Source organism: Siphateles boraxobius, unplaced genomic scaffold (genome assembly GCF_051911475.1).
Source record: "Siphateles boraxobius isolate OS27281-9 unplaced genomic scaffold, OSU_SipBor_1 29, whole genome shotgun sequence".
In the NCBI taxonomy this organism is placed as follows: domain Eukaryota; kingdom Metazoa; phylum Chordata; class Actinopteri; order Cypriniformes; family Leuciscidae; genus Siphateles; species Siphateles boraxobius.
Window position 1 is genome coordinate 192,818 of NW_027508908.1, and position 25,074 is coordinate 217,891.

General features: G+C 38.7%; 3 protein-coding genes and 1 long non-coding RNA gene across 8 annotated transcripts; 2 read left to right on the forward strand and 2 right to left on the reverse strand.

Annotated features, from left to right (window-relative positions):
- The first annotated feature begins 110 nt into the window (after nt 1-110).
- exosc1 (exosome component 1) lies at nt 111-11,366 on the forward strand. Its single transcript, XM_077245870.1, has 8 exons — nt 111-190; nt 1,976-2,091; nt 8,112-8,186; nt 8,509-8,597; nt 8,731-8,764; nt 8,837-8,887; nt 8,964-9,048; nt 9,914-11,366. The coding sequence occupies exons 1-8, from the start codon at nt 163-165 to the stop codon at nt 10,018-10,020; spliced, it is 585 nt and encodes a 194-aa protein (XP_077101985.1). The 5' UTR covers nt 111-162; the 3' UTR covers nt 10,021-11,366.
- knop1 (lysine-rich nucleolar protein 1) lies at nt 10,597-16,718 on the reverse strand. Of its 4 annotated transcripts, XR_013207747.1 has the most exons (7): nt 16,557-16,718; nt 14,659-15,780; nt 13,453-13,512; nt 13,316-13,369; nt 12,609-13,220; nt 11,752-12,464; nt 10,597-11,490 (listed from the first exon to the last, which is right to left on the reverse strand). XR_013207747.1 is itself a non-coding variant. In XM_077245835.1 (5 exons), the coding sequence occupies exons 2-5, from the start codon at nt 15,643-15,645 to the stop codon at nt 12,915-12,917; spliced, it is 1,407 nt and encodes a 468-aa protein (XP_077101950.1). In that variant the 5' UTR covers nt 15,646-15,780; nt 16,557-16,718; the 3' UTR covers nt 10,597-12,914. The 4 variants fall into 4 exon arrangements, 1 of the variants encoding a protein (XP_077101950.1); XR_013207746.1 differs by having other exon boundaries at nt 10,597-12,464; XR_013207745.1 differs by having other exon boundaries at nt 11,752-13,220.
- LOC143753503 (uncharacterized) lies at nt 16,706-23,630 on the forward strand. The gene is made up of 3 exons (XR_013207754.1): nt 16,706-16,773; nt 18,953-19,065; nt 19,809-23,630. It is a non-coding gene; the product is annotated as an uncharacterized LOC143753503 (long non-coding RNA).
- gprc5bb (G protein-coupled receptor, class C, group 5, member Bb) lies at nt 16,762-24,574 on the reverse strand. Of its 2 annotated transcripts, none has more exons than XM_077245856.1 (4): nt 24,158-24,574; nt 19,788-20,858; nt 19,132-19,238; nt 16,762-19,046 (listed from the first exon to the last, which is right to left on the reverse strand). In XM_077245856.1, the coding sequence occupies exons 2-4, from the start codon at nt 20,854-20,856 to the stop codon at nt 19,002-19,004; spliced, it is 1,221 nt and encodes a 406-aa protein (XP_077101971.1). In that variant the 5' UTR covers nt 20,857-20,858; nt 24,158-24,574; the 3' UTR covers nt 16,762-19,001. The 2 variants fall into 2 exon arrangements, with proteins under 2 accessions (XP_077101971.1, XP_077101972.1); XM_077245857.1 differs by having other exon boundaries at nt 24,233-24,358.
- Between the last annotated feature and the right edge of the window lie 500 nt (nt 24,575-25,074).

The following is a 25,074-nucleotide window of genomic DNA, read 5'->3' on the forward strand; positions in this document are numbered from 1 at the left end:
TAAAGAGTTGTATTAACTATAAACCTAAGTAGGTAACGTGCTTTTACAGCCACAACAAATATGGCGGTTTACTTGAACCGCACATGATGAGGTGGCCAATCAGAGCACGAGTTGCCCGCTGACCAATAGCCAATCAAAATCCGACTCTCGCTTCTTGAAAACATGTCGCCCATGAAGCTGTGTGTTCCAGGTGGGTCGCAGTTATTATAATGTTATTTGCGCTTTCTTTTGGTTTTATCGACATAATCACTGCAAGGCTTGGCTCTAGGCTTGTACACATAATGACATTTTGTGATGTGGTTGGTAAAAGTTAAGGGCAGTTAATCTCTCACGTGCATTACGGTCAGCGTGCGTTTATGTAGGGCTGAATCATCCGCAGGCGCAGCACTATGATGACGTTATAAACGCATAGGTATGTTCAGCTTCAGTCAACTTATGTCAAAAACAGCTGATGTTGGTTTAACTGTATTTCGACCATACTGTATAGTTGACGTGATTTAAATAAGCGTGTCTCTGGAGGTGTTTGCAGGGTTTAAAGACTCGTTTGGCGAGCCCTGCCCACCCCCGCCCAGGGCGCGAGCGCTGCTGTCATACACACCTGCTCAGAAACACACACACATATGTGTCTCTACACGAACTCGCGGATAATGAACGACGCGGGTTGCTTAAATCATTGGATTCCCTGAAATGCTTCAAGTCTAAGAGATCCAGTTTTAAAGTTCCCCTGTAGTCAAAAATTTTATCTCTTAAAACGCATCGTTGATCACTTAAATGACATATTTAAATGTTTTTTTTCTTGAATTTTTATTCTTAATCCCTTAAAATATCTGGAATGTAACTACACCTTTGCCTCATTTATGCAAGTTAGCACCGCCTCCACTCACTCACATTAGTTGACGATCACACGTCGATCTGATTGGTTACAAGGTAGTGTGTGACGTCAGAAACACCAGCGATTTCAAACAGTGTTTTTGAGACTGTCTTTGGTTCACTGCAGTTTTAAAGAGAAAATACTCAGCAATGGTGTTGACTTATGAATTTCCACATGGTTTGTCTTAAAGCTTATTATAAAAACGAAGTAGACATAATATAAACGACATTATAAGCTTGATTTTCACCACTGGGGGACTTTAAATAAATGTTTTATGGATTGCATCTGTGACAGAAAATAAATTAGGCTACTCCTTCAGTTTGTAAAAAAGTTGCGTGCATTCACTTACAATAGAAGTAAAATGACCTAGTGTAAGGAAGCGTTTTAAAGTAGAAAAGTTCTTTGTTAATGCACTTGTATATTTCTGTACAAAACTTTGTTTTATTTGACTTAGCAGTGGAACTACTTTTCTTAGCGGACGAACTTCTCGTTTAACGACGTAATTCCAGTAGTGCAGTTTGAAAACATAGTAGTAATAATTAAAAATATTATATCACAATATATAAAAACATTACAGTATGTAAAAGTTAATTTCTGGCATCCTTGCTCATATTGTGTGAAATTACGCTGTATGATCATGATGACGGGGTGAAATATTGGATTACGTTTACACAGATAAGGAAACAAATTCTATCATACTAGACCCATTTTTACATGTAAAATGTTGAAGTCGGAATAAAACTGAGGTTGATCGGCTTTTCTTCCCTATGTCGTATATCTGAGTGAAACGGCTTCTCGAACAAGAACGAATGTAGGGCGGGACTTAATTTTGTCCATTGGGAATTGATTGGATGGTTGTGGTTTGCTATTGGTCGATCTCATGTGAGTGACCGGTTGCCCCGCCCTTACGCCAATAAACACATCATCAGTGAACAGATTCTGCAAGAGGAAGTTATTTGGATTGAAGAATATGAGGGCGCATGAATTTTAGAACTAATGTTGTGCACAGTTTTTTAATGTTTATCCTTGCCACATAGAGTTCAATTGTAAGTGCATTCCTGTTGATGATGTGAAGTTTGATGTCTGGATGTGCTCTTCACGCAGGTGAAAGGCTCTGCAGCACAGAGGACTGTATTCCTGGTACCGGCACGGATCTGCGGCATGGATACATCTTCGCTACGCTCGCGGGATACGTGCTGAGAAAGAACGAGGGCGAGGAGGTCAGTTCACTTTCATTATATTTTGGTTTGAATTTGAACTCAACAATTTTACTCATTTGTAAAACTTAAAGCAACACTATGTAGTTTTTTACCTTCATAATATATTTCCAAGACATGAGAGATGGTACATCGACTTACAATTGGTTGAATGACACGTCTGCCATAGCCTGACAGTGTCTGTATCACTTTTACTGGCACTACGTAACTTCGGGGTTCAGGTAGTAACCCGAGCACAAAAAAAACCTACAAAATTCGACTACTTTACGGCATACCTCACTTCCCCCACCACTTCCTCAAATTCTGACGTGAGAGCCGAACTAGCGTTTGTTTGCCGTCTGTATGTTGTTGTCATGGCCGAAGCAGCAACTAAAAAGAAGAAGGGAAAGGTTTTGTCGGAGGAGACTAGAAAGAGAAAAAAGAAGAGTGACAAAATAAAAGGCCGGACGAGGATCAATATTGGTCCAGCCAGTGGCGGCTGGTAAAAAATATCTGAGATGGGGCTGTGTCATATTCTGTCGGTTTCAATAGTATGGTAACATGGGAGTCTTTTAGTGTAGTGGCTTCGAAGTTGGGAAACGCTCTTGCTCAAGACATCCGTCCAACATCCACCCTTCTCTCCTTCAAAAACAGATATTTTATCTGATTTTGTATACAGGTCCTTCTAAAAAAATTAGCATATTGTGATAAAGTTCATTATTTTCCATAATGTAATGATAAAAATTAAACTTTCATATATTTTAGATTCATTGCACACCAACTGAAATATTTCAGGTCTTTTATTGTTTTAATACTGATAATTTTGGCATACAGCTCATGAAAACCCCAAATTCCTCTCTCAAAAAATTAGCATCATGAAAAGGGTCTCTAAACGAGCTATTAACCTAATCATCTGAATCAACTAATTAACTCTAAACACCTGCAAAAGATTCCTGATGCTTTTAAAAACTCCCAGCCTGTTTCATTACTCAAAACCGCAATCATGGGTAAGACTGCCGACCTGACTGCTGTCCAGAAGGCCATCATTGACACCCTCAAGCAAGAGGGTAAGACAGAAAGAAATTTCTGAACAAATAGGCTGTTCCCAGAGAGCTGTATCAAGGCACCTCAGTGGGAAGTCTGTGGGAAGGAAAAAGTGTGGCAAAAAACGCTGCACAACGAGAAGAGGTGACCGGACCCTGAGGAAGATTGTGGAGAAGGACCGATTCCAGACCTTCGGGGACCTGCGGAAGCAGTGGACTGAGTCTGGAGTAGAAACATCCAGAGCCACCGTGCACAGGCGTGTGCAGGAAATGGGCTACAGGTTCCGCATTCCCCAGATCAAGCCACTTTTGAACCAGAAACAGCGGCAGAAGCGCCTGACCTGGGCTACAGAGAAGCAGCACTGGACTGTTGCTCAGTGGTCCAAAGTACTTTTTTCGGATGAAAGCAAATTTTGCATGTCATTCGGAAATCAAGGTGCCAGAGTCTGGAGGAAGACTGGGGAGAAGGAAATGCCAAAATGCCTGAAGTCCAGTGTCAAGTACCTACAGTCAGTGATGGTCTGGGGTGCCATGTCAGCTGCTGGTGTTGGTCCACTGTGTTTTATCAAGGGCAGGGTCAATGCAGCTAGCTATCAGGAGATTTTGGAGCACTTCATGCTTCCATCTGCTGAAAAACTTTATGGAGATGAAGATTTCATTTTTCAGCACGACCTGGCACCTGCTCACAGTGCCAAAACCACTGGTAAATGGTTTACTGACCATGGTATTACTGTGCTCAATTGGCCTGCCAACTCTCCTGACCTTAACTCCGTACAGAATCTGTGGGATATTGTGAAGAGAAAGTTGAGAGACGCAAGACCCAACACTCTGGATGAGCTTAAGGCCGCTATCGAAGCATCCTGGGCCTCCATAACACCTCAGCAGTGCCACAGGCTGATTGCCTCCATGCCACGCCGCATTGAAGCAGTCATTTCTGCAAAAGGATTCCCGACCAAGTATTGAGTGCATAACCGAACATAATTATTTGAAGTTTGACTTTTTATTGAATTAAAAACACTTCTTTATGGGTCGGATAAAATATGCTAATTTTTTGAGACAGGAATTTTGGGTTTTCATGAGCTGTATGCCAAAATCATCAGTATTAAAACAATAAAAGACCTGAAATATTTCAGTTGGTGTGCAATGAATCTAAATTATATGAAAGTTTAATTTTTATCATTACATTATGGAAAATAATGAACTTTATCACAATATGCTAATTTTTTGAGAAGGACCCGTATTAGCCTACTCTTTAGCTCACAGTCTGTAGATTAAACATTGCTATTTATATGCTATTTTTTTGAATTCCTCTTTGTTTGTATCTTTAACTTAACTTTGTAAGTGACCTCTGTATATTAGGCCTACTTTCTGCCCTTGGTATGTGTGTTGTGCTTTGATGTTGATTGTTCTATTCCTTAACCCAGTCCCAGTGGTTCTCAATCTTTTTAGAGTTGTACCCCATGAGGCTTTTAACATCTTACTTCCTACCCCCACTCTTCAGTCACACCTTACAATATTTGCCCCCTTAAATCGATTTAAATAAAAAAATCAATAGAGAATGCGCAATGATGGTAAAAACAAAGTGATGCTTTTAAATGTTAAATTAAAACTACCAATAGGTGGTGAGTCATCGAGTCATTCATTCAGTAACGAAGGAAGTGGATGTATTTATGAATTAATAATTGATTCATAGACTCTAATGATTCGTTCAAAGCCGCAGATTTGCTCACAAACACTGCTGTGTGCTGCAGTTCTGCTGTGGCTTTCGTTGGAGCTATTATTTTGTTGTGAACAATTGTGTTGTAGCCTAAATGAACATCACTTATTAATATTTCGTTTGTTGAACTGTTGTATAAAATCAATGTCACATTTGCAATCGTGTGAACCTTCATATAATGTGATCAACATTAAACACAGGAACTCACACAGGGAATGTGTCTGTATCGAAGAGAGTTTGAATCTTATATTGATTTCCATGCACAGCCTGTGTCTATATTTGTTCTGCATGCTAGTAAGTGCTAAATCTCTTATTTTACAAAGGTACATTGTCTAGAACGGTAGTATAGTGCGATTTGCCAAGGCAGCAATCTCCACGAGAATGTCATGTATTTACAGAATTTTACCTGATAGAAAAACATGCTTTTTAAATCTTATTTTAATGTGAGGTCGACTTAAATGAACGGCAAAATTCAGCATTTTGTTCCCGTACCCCCTTCTGTCACCTCACGTACGTAACGTTACGTACAACAGTTTGAGAACCACTGCCTTTACATATCTTTGTAAAGCGAACTTGTGTGTTGGAAAGACACTATATAAATACAAATAATAATAATTATTATTAATAACCACCCAAACACATTTTAACACAAACTACATGATACCAGTGCTTTGTGATAAAGTCAGCAATTAGTTAATGCCATATTACAAGGCTGAGGCATTCTTACACAAAAACAAACAAATTGCACAAACTTTCCATTTGCATTTGAAATATAACTCAAACTGTTTACTTTCTCAGACAGGTGCTGCTTCCCTCACTCCGGTAACTGTCCATGCTGGATCTGTCACTGTTGTTTTAAAAAGTAATCACCAAAATAAGGCATTAGCATGACCACATCCAGCTAGCCAGGCCTTTCTAGTGTACTGCTCCGATAGTCTTGCTGTCTGATAGAGATGCAGATGCGCGCAGTTTGGGGCGCTAAAAGAATCGCCCATAGCTGACCTGATTGGAGCTCGCTGATTGGCTACAGATTATGTCAAACATTTATATTTTAAATCCGCAATTGGCGAAACTGCTCCAGAGACCTGCCTTTCTGGGGCGATTTCTCCAGCGCCCCAGAGCTGATCACGTGCACAGAGCTGGAGGGGACGTGTAGAAAAAAACAGATAAATGAATTTCTATCATGTTTTTCACATATACTGGGTGCATTTAATATCTCAAACACACAAATATTGACAATTTGTATATATTATTTATTTATGTATATTTACATGTATTTATTTGTGGCTCAAACTGTGGTCTGGCTCATGGGGGGGCGGCGCCCTAGCGCCCTCCATTGGCCCCTGGGTCCAGCGTTCGCTCGCTGGCGTGAGCTAAAGGAGGAGGAGGGGTGCCCGACCGATGATGACCTGGCCGTAGTGCTGTTGGACTAGGGAATATATTGCTTGCATATAGGGCTGCAACTAACGATTATTTTGATAATCGATTAATCGGACGATTATTTTTTCGATTGATCGATTAATCGGATAGAAATTAAATTAGATTTTTTTTTTATTATAACTAAATAAAACCGTAAATCAGGGTATTTATGTGTAAAAGTGTACTTTAAAAAGTGCAAAAGCCACACATTGAGTTTTACTAATATCAATATTTGCATTGTTTTTAATGATAATTGCTGATGGCAAGTTGACAAACATGATTATTGTTAAAAAAATGATATCCAACATATTATGTTTTAACACAATTTTTGTTAAAACAAATTTACACAGACATGTTGTTCAGATGTGAATATCTGAACTAAAAACAAACTAAAAACATCTAAAATATATAATTCATTTAATTTTTATTTAAAATTAATTATATATAAGGAATATAAGGATAAAGAATATAATATATATTATATATAATATATAAAAGAATAATATAAGGATAAATTGATTAAATAAATATAGAAAGACTGAAAACAATTGTGTGAACGTAGAGCCGCAGTAGATCGCGTTTGAAAAACAATTAAAACTTAGTAGACAAATGCTATAAAAAGAGAACGGAACGGAGGTAACGTTACCCAGCAAGCTAACAGGCTTGAGTAAAGGACTGGAGAAATTATGCATTAGTGCACAAGCATTCGCTGAAAACCACTGAGTAAAGTGACTAAAAAACAATATTTTACTGCTGCTGTTATTAACTGCCTTTATATTTAGTGCTTCGCTTTGTAAAGACCGTTTTAATTTAACCTATTTCTGCGGTAGCGCTATTTTAATCCATCACTTACGTTGCGAGCGAACTGATTGCACAACCTGATGCTCGAGACAAAATACCGACATCCCAAGATCCCGGAAGTCCCGGGAGTCTCCCGCATATTGATTGCGGCTCCCTGATGCCCGCGAATTAGTTCAAACTCCCGAAATCTAGAGCGCGCAAGCAAGAGCGCGCATGCGAGACAGAAGAGACTGCTCCAAACCGTGTAGCGCGCGCTCGGCAGAGCGCCTGAGGGAGAGAGACCTTGCGTGTGTGTGCGTACCAGTAAACGCTCCCCGTGACGTAAGCAGACCAACTAATCGATAATGACATTCGTTGACAACGATTTTCATAATCGATTATAATCGATTTTATCGATTAGTTGTTGCAGCCCTACTTGCATACTATCTCTATTTTTTCGAATTTGTTGTCTGCCTGGCCATGTTACGGAATCTATCTGGTCCTATTTATCTTCATGATAGTCATGTTTGTTTATTTATTTTTCTGGTGAAAGTGTCTTGCCTCAGGCTATAATGCAAATCGATTTTTCAAATTTGCAGATTCATCTATGGTAGCTTGATATTATAATATTGACGATATATGGATATTATCTACCACACAAAGATTGAATTGAATTAGCATATCCATAATGTAAAACAGTAGCAAATAGGCTACTATGATGACGCTGGCTTGTAAACGTGAGATACGCGATATTTTGGCGTTAAAAAACCAACAAAAAAAACCCATGAAGTTATATTCATATGACATGCTGAAATATATGACAATGTACCTGGGATGAAGACATTTCACACACAACACTGGCAATCTGCCCAAGAGATGAGAACTCGCGAGAACTCATGTCGATATCGGCTTGTCAACAAATGCACGTATATCCCCTGGTGTAACATGACCGATTTTACGGCCGTAGTAGAAGACAATACTGTTTCCCAACTGTAGGGGGAACCCCGAGAGCAAAAACTACATAGTGCTGCTTTAAATCTTCCTGCTTCTTCATAATGTAACCATGACATTTTCTTCTTTTATAGCTCCCGGTGATTTCAGTGGTCAGGGAGACAGAAGCACAACTCTTGCCTGACGTCGGTGCCATCGTCACCTGTAAGGTGAGTGTCCTGTACAAAACATGACATCATTGGTGCTTATAAAATGAAAATGCTATGATTAATTTACTTCTCACGTCGTTCCAAACCGGTATGACTTTTTCTAATGCTGAAAATATTTTTATTAATTTTTCTTTGAATGTATTCTGCTTGATTTTATCGTGGGTGTGTTTAAAAATGAAAATTCCTGTTTATTTTTGAGATTTAATAAAGGTAAAAAAAAAAATAGAAAAAAACCACGGTCAAATTCTTTCTTTCTTTGTCATTTACTCCATGATGTATTATGTTAAATTAACATCGGACGTGTGATTGTCACTCTTTGCAGGTGACGAGTATCAACCCACGATTTGCCAAAGTCCACATCTTGTATGTGGGGTCAACGCCGCTTAAAGACCGGTTCAGAGGCACTATCAGGTATGAACATTTCATTCTTCAATCAAGACTTAATTATTACATTTATATCAATTAATAGTTTTAAATGTCATTTATTTTATTACCAATAATAGTATAAAAAACAAAAATTCGATTCTTTTTTTGATTTCACCAGAAGAGAAGACGTGAGAGCGACAGAGAAAGATAAGGTGAGTTTGTGGTAAATTATTGTTTTCAATAAAATGTCATGTATATTTGCTGAATTGCGGCTCTTATTTCAGGTGGAGACATACAAAAGCTTCAGGCCAGGCGACATTGTCCTTGCAAAAGTGGTATCCTTTATGCTATATGAAAAATGAAACTCTAGTACCCTGAATGTTGCTCGTGACCCTTGACCTTGGCGCTCAGATCTCTTTGGGCGACGTGCAGTCGAACTACCTGCTGACCACGGCGGAGAACGAGCTGGGCGTCGTGGTGGCCCACAGCGAGGCGGGTGAGGGAGCGTTCCAACAGTAGTGCGCTTTAAAGGGATAGTTCACCCAAAACTGAAAATTAGCCCATGATTTACTCACCTCAAGTCATCCTAGGTGTATATGACATTCTTCTTTTCAGACGAATACAATCGGAGTTATATTAAAAAAATGCATTCATTCAAATTGCTGTTTTTTTGTTTTGAAGTCCATAAAAGTGCATCTATCCATCATAAACAAACTTCATACGGCTCTGGGGGTGGGGTTAATAAAGGCCTTCTGAAGCGAAGCCATGTGTTTGTGTAAGAAAAATAACCATATTTAACACGTTACAAAGTCAAATTCTAGCTTCTGGCCATACGCACTGTACTTGCGCCTAAAGCGCAACTTCTGACGTCAGAAGTAGCGTAGTGCGTCATGGCGTAGCGTAAATATCAGCAGTACGTCGCATTCCTCGCATAAGTTGCGCTTTAGACTTAAGTGGAATCTGTACGTTGTTTGGTCGGAAGCTAGTTATTTTACTTTATAAAGTAAATATGAAAATTTCTTATGAATAAATATTTTCTTACACGAATGCTTCGCTTCAGAAGGACTCTATTAACCCCCCGGAGCAGTGTGGAGCACTTTAATCATGGATAGATGCACTTTTATCATGGAAAGATGCACTTTTATGATGGAAAGATGCACTTTTATGATGGATAGATGCACTTTTATGGAAGAGCCAGGACATTTTTTTAAGATAACTCCAATTGTATTCGAAAGTTTTGAGTCATAAACACCTAGGATGACTTGAGCATGGGCTAATAAAAATTTTTGGGTGAACTATCCCTTTAATGAAGTGCTGCCCTCGCTCGTGTCACTCATGCCGTGTGAAATCTCTTCCCGCAGGGGCTCAGATGGTGCCCATCAGCTGGTGTGAGATGCAGTGTCCTCGCACACACGCCAAAGAGTTTCGCAAGGTCGCGCGGGTACAGCCGGAGTACCTGCAGGCCTAAGCCACGCTCACCGGAACCCTAGACCACACCCACTGGAACACACAGCTTCAAAGACACGCCCCCTTCTCTCACGGAACTCTCGTGTATGTTCGGAATTCTTGATGTGAATCTTGATGGTTTAAATCTCCTGTCACATTCCACACTGCCGTCAATGCAAAGAACCCGTCGACAGCCGATCACATGACCATAATCTGAGTGTACTTGCATTATTAAGCAGTATTCTGGCATTCATGATGGTCTAGGCGCGCTGACATACTTGGATTGTGATATCACATATTCAGATGTCTTGCAGTGCTTTTGGAAGCTCTGAAACATGAGCGGGAATGTCATATTATTCAGCTTCTTTAAACATTGAACAAATTATGAGTGAATCTGAAGTAAACAGAATGTTGCTGGGTCACATTTTAAGTGCAAAATCGAAAAGAAGAAATTTATTTTTTTGTTTAAGGTAAACCAACAGAGGCCTGTTTTTAGGGCAGTTGATATTTTTTTGCGTTGCAATTTGTTGTATTTTCTTGACAATAAAGCATGTTTAGCTACAATTTCTCATTACTGTAATGCATCTGAAAGTTTTGCTTTATTTTTGTAATTCATTTTATTTTCAAAAATAATTCTCATTACTGCAATGAAAGTATTTTTTACATCAGCATTGATTGAAGATAGTACAACATATTACATGATGTAAACATACCGGGGATATATATAGAGAGAGAGAGAGAGAGACATGAATGAGAGATTTTATGGTACTGAGAATTGTTGTAAAATGTGCATCAAGAAAATCTCGCAATGCAGAAACCTTAATGCATATAACATTTTTTCCTTTTTAATTGTGGGCGAAATATGACCGTGACGTTCTTGAAAGGTTTTTGTGAGATCCACTCATAGCTCTGTGTTTATATTAAACCAAATTGCCTAGGATTAAAGGTTAGTGTTGAGTTTGTCATTGGCCAAATCTGTTACATGCTGGTGTGAATGTTGACAGTTTAAGAACATAAACTATGTTCTGTCTCATCCAGGCCATTTGATTAAAATTTTGATGAACTGGAACTGTGCTATTGTCACAAACACAGTCTCTGCAACAGATTTTTCAGTCTTTCACAACGGGATTTGAAGTTTATAGAGCAATAACATTTGGCGACACTGTTTTCTAACTCTTAAAAGCACATGAACCACCAAGATAGTCACCCAGAGATGATTTACTTTTACCTCTTGCTGCCTTTATTCAGAATATCTGGAAATGTCTTATCTGATGCCTTTTCCTTACTCTGTCCTTTTGTCTGTAACTGTTTTTAGAGGTCATGTGTTTAAAAAGGAGAAGAAAAATAAAGTTTAACAACACAAGCTCAGCTCAATTTTGCCTGAGTGTTTCATTGTGGTTTGCTATAAAGACTCAACACAGACACTGGAGGATTTACTTGTAACTCAAATGGGGGCTTGAATCCCAGGATTGCAAGCACTGATAGAAATACACTAATATTCAAAAGTTTGGGGTCAGTAAGATTACATTTTTCTAAAGAAATTAATACTTGTATTCAGCAAGGATGATTTAACTGGATCAAAAGTGACACTTAAGACATTTATAATGTTCTATTTCAAATAAATACTGTTCTTTTGAACTTTCTTTTCATCAAAGAATCCTGTAAAAAAAAAACCCATCAGTTTCAACTTACTATGAGGCAGCACAACTGTTGTCAACATTGATAATAATATTGATCATGTTTCTTGAGCAACAAATCATCATATTAGAATTATATCTGAAGGATCATGTGACACTGAAGACTGGAGTAATGATGCTGAAAATTCAGCTTTGATCACAGGAATAAATTACATTTAAACACATTCTCATAGATAACAGTTTTTCAATTTGCAGTAATATTTCACAATATTACTGTTTTTACTGATCAAATAAATGCAGCCTTGGTGAGCATAAAATCTTAAAGACCCCAAACTTTAAGATCTTGCATAAATACCTTGAATGCAATGCAAGTCAAAAGTCTTGGCAAAATGAAAAAAGCAGCATAACAAACACTGCTTATAATGCAATGCCAATAATGAGAACATCACATAACCACCATGACAGCTCTAATCCAGTGTCTTTATTCAGCCTTTCCTGCTGTCCTTCTCTTTTAGAATCATTTTCATGGGAAAATCCCATGATGAACTCAAATCCATCTCCTGATATTTCACCTGAGTACAACATATTTAAGGACCAAAAAAAAAGTATTTTATAAACCCATGTTGATTCATACATTAAAGGAAGCAGTTTGCCTAGAAATGAACATTGTCATCATTTACTCAACATAGTGTAATTTCAATGGAAGTTTGTTTCCGCCACAGAATTTCGTAATTCTGACTTTTTTTCTCAGAACTGCGTGATATAAAGTTGCAATGGCAAGTTATAAAGTCAGACTTGTGGGATATAAACGTGCAATTCTGTCTTTCTTCTCAGAATTGTGAGTTTATATCTCGCAATTCTGCAAATTTTTTTGCACTTGCGAGATTTAGTCAGAATTGTGAGAAATAAACTCACAATTCTGAGAAAAAATATAAATTTTTAGTGCAATTCTGAAAAAAAAAAAAAGTATTGCTCAGAATTGTTAGTTTATATCTCACAATTATAATTAAATCTTGCAATTCTGAGAGAAAAAGTAAGAATTGCGAGATGTAAACTTGCATTTGCGTAAAAATAGTCGGAATTGTGAAATAAAATGTCCTAATTACCTTTTTTATCTTCTATTCCATGGCGGAAACAAGCTTCCATAGATTTCAAACATATATCTTGTGGACTTATGGACATATCTCCTTTTTTGTAGCTTGGCAGATGTGCCTTATATGATTCCTGACACATGGGTCTGAGTAAATGATGACAGAGCGTTCACTGTCAGAACTCTCCCTCAGTCGTCGAATCGCACGGAGTTCCGCGCGTTAGCATCGATCGTAAACTTCTTATTGGACGGTGCTGCGAACCCCAATCCTGCTCCTTTCATTTTGAAGTCCATATGGTGGCTCTGAGCACGCTCAAACTCTCCCAGAAGGCCTTGCTGCAAAGTCTGTTGGCCTTCTTTCCCTAGCGCCATATTGGCCGAGCCGGGGGATCCCGCGACTGGCTGGCTGCTCTTCTTAAAGCCGCCCATCAAGCGCAGGAACTTGGTTTGTCTGTCGGGGCTGTCGAACTGTGCCGTGCCCCACTGGCCCAGAGTCTACAAACAGATCAAAACAATTCACATTCACATTAGTACTGATTGCAAAGCTGCCTTAGGACTGAAATATATACTTAATGCATGTGAAAACTGACCGGCTTCGGCTGCGACTCCTTGTCGATGTCCATCTGTAGGGCGAGACGGCGCGCCTGGAGAATAATACAGTGTTTTAATCACATCTCAACATGAGGTATATCATGTGTAAAACAGAATTGGTGATCTGGTGCTTTACCTGATCTATTGAAACTTCGTCCTGATTTCCAGGCTTTGCCGACAGGAACACGATATCACTCTGAGTGTAGATGGAGAAATAAGTGTGTGATGCACTTTTAATGTCAAATCAAACTACTAGCCAGTATTTTAAACGCAGTACACTTTGTACAATCTGATCTGCTGTGGATTTGCTTGCTTCGTGGAGCGTTTCTTTGTTCAGTGTACAGAAAAACACACCAGAAGTAGGTGCAACACATGACTGGATGAATTTAACAAAGCCACAAAATGTCCAGATTATGCGTCACAAAGCAAGATATGACATTATACTTTGCATAAATAAAATAGCTTATTTATAGGACAGTGTGATTTTTTAACAATAGAAAAATTATATAAAATAAATAAATATTAATTTGATTGATTGCCAAAGAGGAAATATCACAGTGTAAATAAATCCTGTTATTCTTTTGATGTTAATCTATTGACCCTAATATGAAGCAGTGATTTTATTGTTAACTAAAACTATTAAAAATATATTTTTAAAAACTATTAAAATTAAGTACAAAATTAAAGATAAATATTAATATTTACAAACAACAAATAAAAACGATTAAAGCAGGGCAAAAATACTTAACAAAATTACTAGAAAAAATAAAATTAAAAATATAAAAATAAAAGCTAATTCAAAATTAAAATTTAAAATATAAAAATAAAAGCTAATTCAAATAATTCCATACAGTAGACAACATTTGAAGTGGATCAAAAAAGTAAATCAAAGTTGTCCTAAGACAAGAACGGGTGTTGTTCAAAATTCATGCATAACTTTGATGAAAGGTTTGGATCCACTTCAAACGTTGACTACTGTGCTATATTAGTATATAAATAATACTAAAATAACATTGATATGAAACAGGGTTACTATAGTTAACTAAAATTAAAACTAAAACTTTTTTGTTACTTAAAAAATAGAATAAATGGTACCTGAAAAAGATTTTAAAATTAAAATGAAAACTGAAAATATAAAAATAAAACATATATAGGCGTAGTATTTAATCATATTTTTAAATAAGTATACAAATAATAACACTGATATGAATGAAAGTACCACAAAAAGTTAAATATCCACACTAAAAGTAAACGTAATTATCATAACAGTGATGTCACATTGTCAACAGCCAATCACACGCCTCAGTTTTTCCGCAGCAGAATAAAACTCAACGAGACTCACCGTTTTCCTCGCCCTCAGCGCTTCACGACGCTCTTCTTTAATGTCCTTCTTTTTAACTTTTTCCGGCGTCTTGTTCTGCACTTCTTTCCTCTCCTCCTTTCCCACCGGCTCCTCCTCCATCTTCTCGATGACATCATCAGCCTTCACCTTCACAGTCTTTTTCGTCTTTTTATCCGGCGAGCTGACGGGTCCTCCGTTCGCGTGAGGAAGACTCTCACCTTCATCCGCGCATTTTAAATTATTCTTCTGCTTCTTGCTCTTCTTCTCCGGCTTTTTCTTTGAGCTGACGACGTCATCCGGCTTTTCTTTTGCAGAGGGTTTCTTCTTCTTATTATTCTTTTTCACCTTTTGCACTTCCTCTATGCATTTATCAGCTTGCTTCTTTTTCCTTTTCTTCTTTGTTTCTTCATCCTCCAAACCTGTGTTTGGTTTTCTTTTTTTCTTCTTCTTTTTCACCATCTCTACAATGTGTCCTAAATCAAAACCTAAATCATCTTCTTCTTCTTTGACCTCCACCTCCTTTTTCATCTTTTTATTTTTAATACCTTCCACCTGATCTTCATATCCTTTTTTCTTGCCTTTCTTTTTCTTGGAAACTGAATGCTCTCCATCCTCTTCCTCCCGCAGCGGTTCTGGCTCCTCCTCCTTCATCTTCCTCTTTTTCTTCTTGATGGTCTTTTCAGGAGCATCGCTGATATTGATTTCTGAGCATTCAGCTTTGGCGGTAGTCTGGACGGACACTTCGTGACACACCGTCACGGGGCTATTTGCTTCCACCTCCTCCTTCACTTTCTTTTTCTTCTTCTTCTTCTTCTTCTCCTCATCTCTGGCGTTTACGATCAGCGGTTCTTTTTTCACAACAGTCTGAACGGACACATCATGACACTGCATCACATTTGTGTTTCCCGCATCCTGAACGACGACTTCTTCCTTCACCTTTATTTTCTTCTTTTTCTTCTTCTCTTTGGTCGCCCCATCAACAGCCATGTTCTCCTGAGTTGAATGAAATCGTCAGCGGATTTCTCAAAAACGTCTTCTTGCTTTTTGCATCCTTGAGTTGCTTTTCATTGGTTCTGTTTGTTGAATTTCTCAGATTTCAGATTCTGGATCAACCTTCACCATCTGCAAACGCAGGAAAACAACATTATTTGGGATAGATAAATGACATTCATATTTATAAGTAACATTCAAATGTATATTCATAACTTAATAAATAAACTATTTATAGGTCACTCTTGCACCGGAACTAGCCAGTAATTATGATATGAAGTTATAAATATGGATATTCTTCTCACAAAAACGCATCACTTTGCTTCATAAGGCTTTAATTAACCACCCTGGAGCCATATGGATATACTTTATGGTGGATGGATATGCTTTTTGGGCTTCAAAATCTAAGGGACCATTCACTCCCATTATAGAGATGGGAAGAGCCAGGATATATATATATTTTTAAATATAACTCCGATTGACTATGTTTGGCTGAAAGAAGAAACTCATATACACCTAGGTTGGCTTGAGGGGGGGTGTATTATGGTACAATTTATGGTATAACTAACCCTTTAATTATTTAGCGTGAATGTATTTTTCATTCACGTTATTCAGTTCTAGGCTGTTTGTGTCGAGAAGGAAAAACATAAAAATGACATTAGGTTGATGTGTGTAGCCTATGCCATGACAGCTGGGTTACTTTTTTAAAAATATCTTTTAATTTGTAAAATACAGAAGCATCATATTATAACAACATTATTCAAACAACTTGTATCGTTAAAAAGCAGTTAAATGACTTGCATAAGTATGCAGAGAGCGAGCGCTTCGCTAACAACAGGTTAGAATTGTTAACGTTACTCGTTTAACACACTGTATTATTTTAGTTACATCTATGTTTTATTACTTACACATTCGCCACACGTGGGAAAGCTTTCCTTTTGACTCTTAATCCGGAAGAAATCGCTCGGCCACTTCCTTGGTAACAGCAACTGAACGCGTCCGCTAGAAAATGCATCATGGTTTTGCCTGTTTTGCCAACCGCCATTTTTAAACAACAGAAGAACGCGTGTGCGCATGCGCACAACGCAGTTTGCAAACAGTGACAGGAGGCGATTTGAAAACACGGTAGGAATGTTTATTATAATTTATTTCAAATATAGAGACATCAAATATAGGGAAAAATACAACCATTCTGTGCGATTGATCCGAACACCACGAGCATAATAAAGAGCGAATTCAGGCTTTTCCACCGACCCTGTTGAAAAGTGTCTCATTCTGTGAGACTGCAGCATTCATACACATTCATTCATTCCTCTAAAGAACACAGTATTGCCTTACAAGATCAAACACGGCGTAAAATGTATAGATGTATAGCATCAACTGCATCATAAAGACTGGCAATCAAGCGTGCAAAGTTTGGGGAAAAACACCAAACGCTGATGAGATATCAAAACAAACATAAAGATACAATTTTTTAAAAAGGTTTAACAATTGGACAATTTATACAAAACTGTTTAAGTAAATTAAATACATTTTAATACATTTCAAAGTTATAGATTTTGATTATTTACAGTGGAATGCAGGCAGAACATTTGCTAAGGCTAGAAATTAATGAGATAATCAATTTTTCATTCTCTCTGACACAATCTTTCTGTAAAGTCAACATGAAATCACATGAAAACCCTAGGCTATTTACTTCCTTAATACACATTTTTGGATACATTTTGAATATTTCAGTTGTGCATGTTATTCTTTGTAAACGGGACTCTGAAATAATGTGCCTTTTTGACTGACATCACAAATCCCCACCCAGCTAACAGGGAACGTTCTCAGAACATTTTGGCAAGGTTCTCTCAAAGTTATGAACAAATGTTATTCCAGTAACGGTAATTGAGTGCAACAGCGCCCGCCAGTTCCGGAAGTATTTTTTCCATTTATTTCTCACATTGGGATTTTAAAAAAGTATTTGTTAAAGCGTTATAAACCATTAAGCCAGTCAGCTAAGGTGAATCACAACACTAAAAACTTTGATCTGAAGCAAAAAAGGTTTAAAACTGGACAAAAAGACAAAGGTACAAGACTGTGTTGCCTACTAAACAGCTTTGGTGAGGTAAAGAACTTCAATCCCATGAAGTATAATTTAATTAAGAACTATGGAGAATTTACAACTTCTCATTTACAAATGTTGATTGTATATATAAAAATAATATATTTTAAGTTTTTTTGCTAAATATGCATATATCTACACAAATATAAAAGCACATTTGCAGCACTTCATGGCAGTGGGCGGAGCTAAAGAGCTATTTTAGCACCTGTTGCTTGTTTCAACTGATTGGTGGCATTTTTTGAACAGCATCATGGGTAATGTAGTTTTTCACCAGGAATTCCAATGTTATACACGATTATTTTAAAAATAACCTGGAATAATGTGGGCTGACATCTCCAGCAGAAACAAACACCATTGATTAACAACCTCACAGTAAGGATGTCTTTGAACATTTATACGTTATCGTTAAAAATCAATTTCCCTATGGAGAAAATGAATGAAGTTTTAACTTCCAGAACCCTGCCTTTGCTCGCTATAAAATATTTGTTCAGTGTTATCTGGTCTTTAATAATTTTCTCAAAACGTTAGTACAAAAATAATGTTTTTTTTTAAAATGCTACTACTTGTTTCAGAATGTTCAGAGAATATTCAAAAGTAATATTCCCAAGAAAAAGTTTTTTTTAAACATTTAAAACCTGGACACTTTGAACGTTCAGCTAACATTCAGATTTTTTTTTTTTCATAACTTAAGGAGAACATTAGCAAAACATGCTTAGAACATTTTCCAATCACTTGCCATATACTAACACTTTTAAACAGCCAATCACTTCACAATGATTAAAATCATTAATTCATATAAACAATTATTCTCTTACGCTCAGAAATGTCGCATTATGTAATTAAAATGGGCTTGTGAATGGCGTTTCGTATGGACTTTAACACTCCCTCTCCTTTCTCATTCACACATCTTTTTATGTAAATTCTGACCAATCCTCATCAGCTCATGATTTGTCTGATTAATTTAATCTAAACAGACAGTGTAATATCTGTGTAATCAGTGTAATATGAAATATGTAACGCTTCCTGTATTTTGTATTAAGCACTTTAAAGAGATCATGTGCAAAATTAGCCTGCTCCCATGCTGAAAATGCCCGTTCAATTAAATCAGCTTTACTTTAGGTCATTTTATTAGTGTAGCATTCCCAAATTATTAACATGGAACCTTAATAAAGTGCCTTTTGACCCCTTTGAAACCAGCCCAAGTAGAAGAGGACAGAAGAGGACATTATTGCCATGGTGGCCACTCTCACCACAGATGCCTCCCTGTGAAGTTTGGAGGGGCTGTTGGGATCTGAAACACAGAGCAGGAGGTGAATCGTGTGTGTGAGACTGAGACTCATTCAGTATCTAAACGTACGTATAGTATTGTATCTCACCTGTCCTGCATTCATGAGCAGTGTCATCTCAGTGGGCTGGTAAACGTGACTCCTGAAGGGCATTGCGGGCCGGATCAATCCGTTATGATAACCTCCAGCCTGCAGAACTGTGAAAACCACAACAATATATATTAAATTTGTATATTATTATATCTAAAAAAAAATGTTTTATTGGAAATCTGTGTAATAACACTAATCTGTCCATATAGCATAAAGCTAAAAAAAATGTGAATTATTTAAACATATGGGCTATTAAATGAGCTTTAAAAGTTTTGCATGTTTCTCCCCTGAAAACACAAACATTCCCCTAACATTCCCTTATGGTTGCCAAACTTGCCATTTGGTTATTTTTTTGAGAACTAAATAATAACGTTCTAGAAACATTCTCTGTTGCTTATTTTTTGTAAAACCTAACCTTCCCAGAGCGTTGCAGTAAGGTTTTTGTAACAACCTAAAGAGAACTTATATTCAGAACGTTGCCTAATCTCAGACAGCAACATAGTGTCGGCCCAGATCCGGCCCACATCTGGTACGCCAGATCTGGGCCGACACTATGTTGCTGTCTGGGATGGTCGTTTAAATTTTTTTTTATAACCAAAACCTAACCTAACCTCCCCTCCCCAAATTATTGCACATGTTTTTGTTTAACGACCCACCTGCGCTGTGCTCCTCTACAGTGTACGCCTGACTCTCTGTGAACGGAGCTCTGGGATTGGCTGGCCGCTCGTCGTCATGGTAACTTTGCGCCACCGGGGGCTGAGGGGTGTCGTAGTAGTTCTGCCCGGAGTCTGTATTCCTCTGACCGGACGGACGCAAACACAGGTGCGTTTCTGGGATAGCGTGAAATAACAACAGTATCCAACCCTCGGTTACCAAGGCAACCGCCAATGCCGGCTCATCCCAATCCTTCGCCGCGGTCATGATGCCAGCGTTGCCGTAGAGATAGAGACCGAGCCAGGCGACCCAAAGGAGAAGCGAAGAGAGACATGAGAGGAAAAGCCAGACGGCGTTACACCTCCACTTCATCCTCTTTCTGCTCGACTCCTCTCGGTTGCTCCCGCAACACAACACGACGGCTAATGACAACACAGTGGCGGCTAGCAACAACACTAGAGCGTAGCTGCAAACCAACACGAAGTCTAAAGGCAGGTAATCGCAGGCGGCGTGTCCCTCGCGGACCACCGTAAGCAGCAGCCACTCTCCAGCGATGATGCCTTGAACCACGGTGAGTGCGACAGCCAATCCTGCTAGAGAACTCCCCGCTTGGCTCCGCCTCCCTCCGGCTAGCTTCTTCAGTCGCACTCCCTGCACTAGCAAACACGAGAAACACATGGCGAACAGCGCCCCCCACAGGCCACGCCGCACCATGCAGAGTACCTCGCCACGCCCCACCAAGAACACCAGCGATAGGCTGAAGAGACCAATCGTTCCGGCCAATAGGAGGAGGAGGGGACCAACGCCACATCGTTTCTCCGGTTCCGTTACCGTTTTCAGCTTGGCTAACAGAATCATGACCAGAATGAAAGCGGATACGGTCCCACCGCACGCTACGGCCTCCAGCACCACGCCCCACACAGACTCCAGGTCGCACAGAACTCTGTAGGGCGGGTCCACTGTAGAGCCACACCCATGAGGAGGGGGCAGGTCCTGAAGAGAGGGCGGGTCCTCCAGAGCGCAGCAGCCAATCAGAGCGAGAGTGAAGATGAGGGTGGGGCTTAGAGCCATGGCTGGAAGAGAAAGAGCACAGCTGTATTTTTTCCATTAGTTTACAGGATTTAAAAAAAAAATTCTGTTAAAAGTAGGGGTGTAACAATATATCGTGTCACAATATATCGCAATACAAAACTGCAAAAATATGTATTGTGTATATAAAATTTCTGTGGGGAAAAAATTCAAGTTTTCAGAGTTTTAGTGTCAGTACTACTTTAAACTACTTTATATAACGTTGAATATAATGTATAATAATGCAATGGGGGAATATTTGTGGCTCCTAATAATACCAAATGTCTTATGTTACCTGTTAAAAGTGGCCTACATTATTTTAAATATATCTAGTCAGTGACAGAGTGCAATATTCGTCTAAAATAAGTCTGTTTTTTCAATTTCAGAATCGTGAATATTTTTATTCTGGTGTCACTATTGTCCTGTGCTTTGGGTTTCCAGCACCAGGCCCAAGCCTTTTCATTTACACCCACAATGTTACACCAAATTTAGCATTTTAATCAACTGTACATTTTTTGTTAACCTTTTACCATATGTCTTGGTGTATCGCAATAATATCGTATCGTGATATGTGCCAAATCGTGACATGAGGGTATCGTTACACCCCTAGTTAAAAGACATGAACTGAAACAACCAGCTCTGAGATGGATCACAACATTAAAGCAACTATAAAATCAAAAATCACAATTCTTGCAATATTTATCTGTGCCCATTTTTTCTTAATTTTTCATATGCCCACGTAAGCTTTAATTAAAATATCTTCCAGTCCCTCTTGCAGCGACATCTCTTCTCCGCTCTGGCCCTGTTTACAGCTGTAATTTAGATGTGTTTTGGCCGATCGGATTCGGTAGACGAGCAGACGAGGGAGACACATTCCCGCTCACACCTGGTGTTTTAATCTGTCTCTTTTGTCCACTTTCAACCACTTCGGTCCTGATTTCTTCGAGGGAAGGGTCTATGGGCGGGTAAATGTATAATGTACCATAATGTTCACGCATTAGATCAGTAGACGGAGAGAAGACAGTCTTTTATGGCAGTTTGAACACATTCGATCACATGAGAGTTTACACTATGGAAGCAAAACGAACACGCTCTGTAATATACTAACACACAATGTATTTAGTGTCGTCCACTTGTGATCCGATTGACCGAAACGCATCTTAATACCAGCTGTAAATAGGGCCTGTGATGATGATGTGTTTAATGGCATGAGGGCGGAGCGACCTGTCACTCACATCAGATCCACCAATAGCAAACCACAACAATCCAATCAATTCCCCACGGACAAAATCAAGCTCCGTCCTACATTTGTTCTTGTTCGAGAAGCAATTTCTGTTCAATGGCAAGTTTAAAAAATGGCGAGTCAAAGACAAAACTACACTTGTTTGTCGCAATGAACTATTGCATAAAGCATTGCGAATTACGCATTAAAAAAAACGACAGTATAGAGCATAAAACAGCCGAGTCACTGAATATAAATATAAATCGTTGAAAATGATTACATTATTTAAGTCTGCAGAGGAAGACAGACTCCATTGGTTATTGGATTGGATAATAATCTTAGTAAAAGAATGTGATTGGAGTTTTCACACATTGCACTTTATGTGCTAAAGAAACTCACAATGGTTATTCATAAATCCATTTTTAAATCCATTAATAACATTTTTATCTAATTTATTTTCCCATCTACTATTTCACCTAGTGATGGTTTGCTTTGCACAGGAATACAACATTCAAATCTAGTTGTGTATGACAATGGTTCCCAACCTTTTTTTGCCTGAGCCCCCCTTTTTCCCAAGATAATATTTTAGGGCCCCCCTTCACATTTAATGATATTGTCGCTCTTGTAAGCTTGCAGCAAAGATGACAAAATGTTTTGTTTTTAAACAAACACTACTACACTATTACTACAGATATGTTTATGCACAAATAATAGCGTATAATATTGAAACAAAAACAATTTAATTTAAAAACGTAAGCCTAGGAGTAGCCTATTAATTGGCCCTATTTGAAATGCAATACCAAAAATATCAGTATTCACTATGGTGTGAAGGGGAAAAACAATTAATTATAGGCTATTACAAAATGACTGGTGTCTGGGACCTCGTTGAAAACCCATTTTTGGTCAGCCAGGGGATCGTGAATAAAATTAGCTAATGTAATATGATCGTTTGGCGCTCTAGTGATTAATAAACATGCGTTTATTAACAGAATAATGCGTCTTGCGGAAGAACATTGTAGCCGGGGCTACTTCTCTCTGTTTATGTCTATGAAGAGTCACACACGCACTGGGTTACACCAGCGGTGCGACCCGAACCAGTGTTAAATAGTCCCAATATAAACACTTATTATAGGTGTAGGCTACCATAGTGACTCAGGATAAGACAAAAACACGGTTTGGAAAATGGATTCATGATGTACTCACTAAATTATATAAATTTAGTAAATTTTGAACACAAAAAAAGTTACGGACTGCTGCTTTAATGCTCACTGTTCAACACTTTTCAAATTATGACGCGACCCCCCTGTTGGGAACCGATGGTGTATGACACTCTGTAAAGGACTACTTTGGAGTTTAATGTATGTTGTTAATTAAATGAAGTATGGGTTGGGTTAGTGGTAAAAATATTTGTGTAATTGTTTGTACCTTATTCAAGTATATTTATCTTTGTATGTATTTTAATGTTATTCGTATGTGATTGACCAGAAAGTTGATGGAGTGAAAGTTGAGCGTCATGCTGGTTTGACGAACTAAATAAAGGACACCTTATGCATCAGTCGAGACTCTCTCTGTTTCTTTGGACCCAAGGGCTGCTACACACTCAAAATGACTCTGCATCCTGTTTTCTTTAGGCTTTTGGTTATTTCCATTTGTGTTTGTCTGCTGCAAGGCCACTCTTGTCCCTATTCGTTATTTTACCTGGTTAAACAATGGTTGCGTCTACTAAATTTTGCAGATGCATTTGCTCATCCTCTGCTGCTGAGTTGTAAAAGCCGAGTGTAAAGACGAGCTTCCACTTTGTCTCGCTTCCTCTACCCCTTTTAAACCCCCGACAGTTGCTATGGAAACCAGAGGCGCGCGTGGGCTGGCCTAGATGGAGCAGCACGCAATTTACATAGCCAGAAAAACACAAGCGCGCACACACACACGCACACAAACACACATTCATGTTCAAACATAAACAACTTTAGGATCAAATGAATAGGAGTTACTTAAGCACAGCAAAATGACGAGGAACTAAGATTAGATCTCCAGACAAAACAGTTATATAATCCACTGACAGATACGATAGGTGTTACTCACCTGATCAGTTCAGATTGTGTTTTAGATGTAGCCTTGATGTGTATTAATTAGTGCTGGAGAGTTTCCTCAACTCACATTTCCACCGTCCAAATCTCTTATCGCGTCGTGGGAATAATCCTGAAAAACACACACTTGTGCGCTGACATTGCAACCGAGCGCCGCTCTTGTTCTTCGTGCTCAGTGACAGTTTCACACCTACACACTACATCTGTAAGAGAGCATCCTTCTCTCTTTATATCTCTTCTTATTCTACTATATCCTTCTTCTTCTTTCTCTCAGCCTGTTTTTGTCAGTGTTGTGGTGGAGAGCAGTTGCAGATCAGCAGAGACTGAGATCCACTTCTGAGTGGATATAAAGCGCACTGGACCTAGTCCACCCTCACTGTCACATCTCTCTCTCTCTCTCTCTCTCTCTCTCTCTCTCTCTCTCTCTCTCTCTCTCTCTCTCTCTCTCTCTCTGAAGGGCTTCAATCGCAACATTGTGTCTAATGCAGAGCAGAGCCTATAAATAAACACTCTCGTGATGATCCAGGCACTCAAACTTCTGGCCTGAAGATCTCTGATTATTAGACCTCTTTCTGTCATTGACCGCTGACTGTCCACTTGTGTGTGTGTGTGTGTGTGCCAGGTGTGTGTCCACGTGCACTGACTTGAGGGAGTCTTATGTAATAAAGATCCCAGCGCTTCAGGTCAGTACGTGTGTGTGTGTGTGTGTGTGTGTGTGTGTGATTGTGTCTCTTTAAGTAGCCTTCAGATAATCCTGTGCACTGGTGCAGTGAGCCATCAGAGCATTAGAAACGTCTCCTCTCCTTTCATTATGTGTAGATGCGGTTGTATTTCACCAGTAATTAGTACAGTGAATATTAAGTGGGATCTGAGAGGAGACATTTGACCATATTCCTAATGCCTAGGAAACAT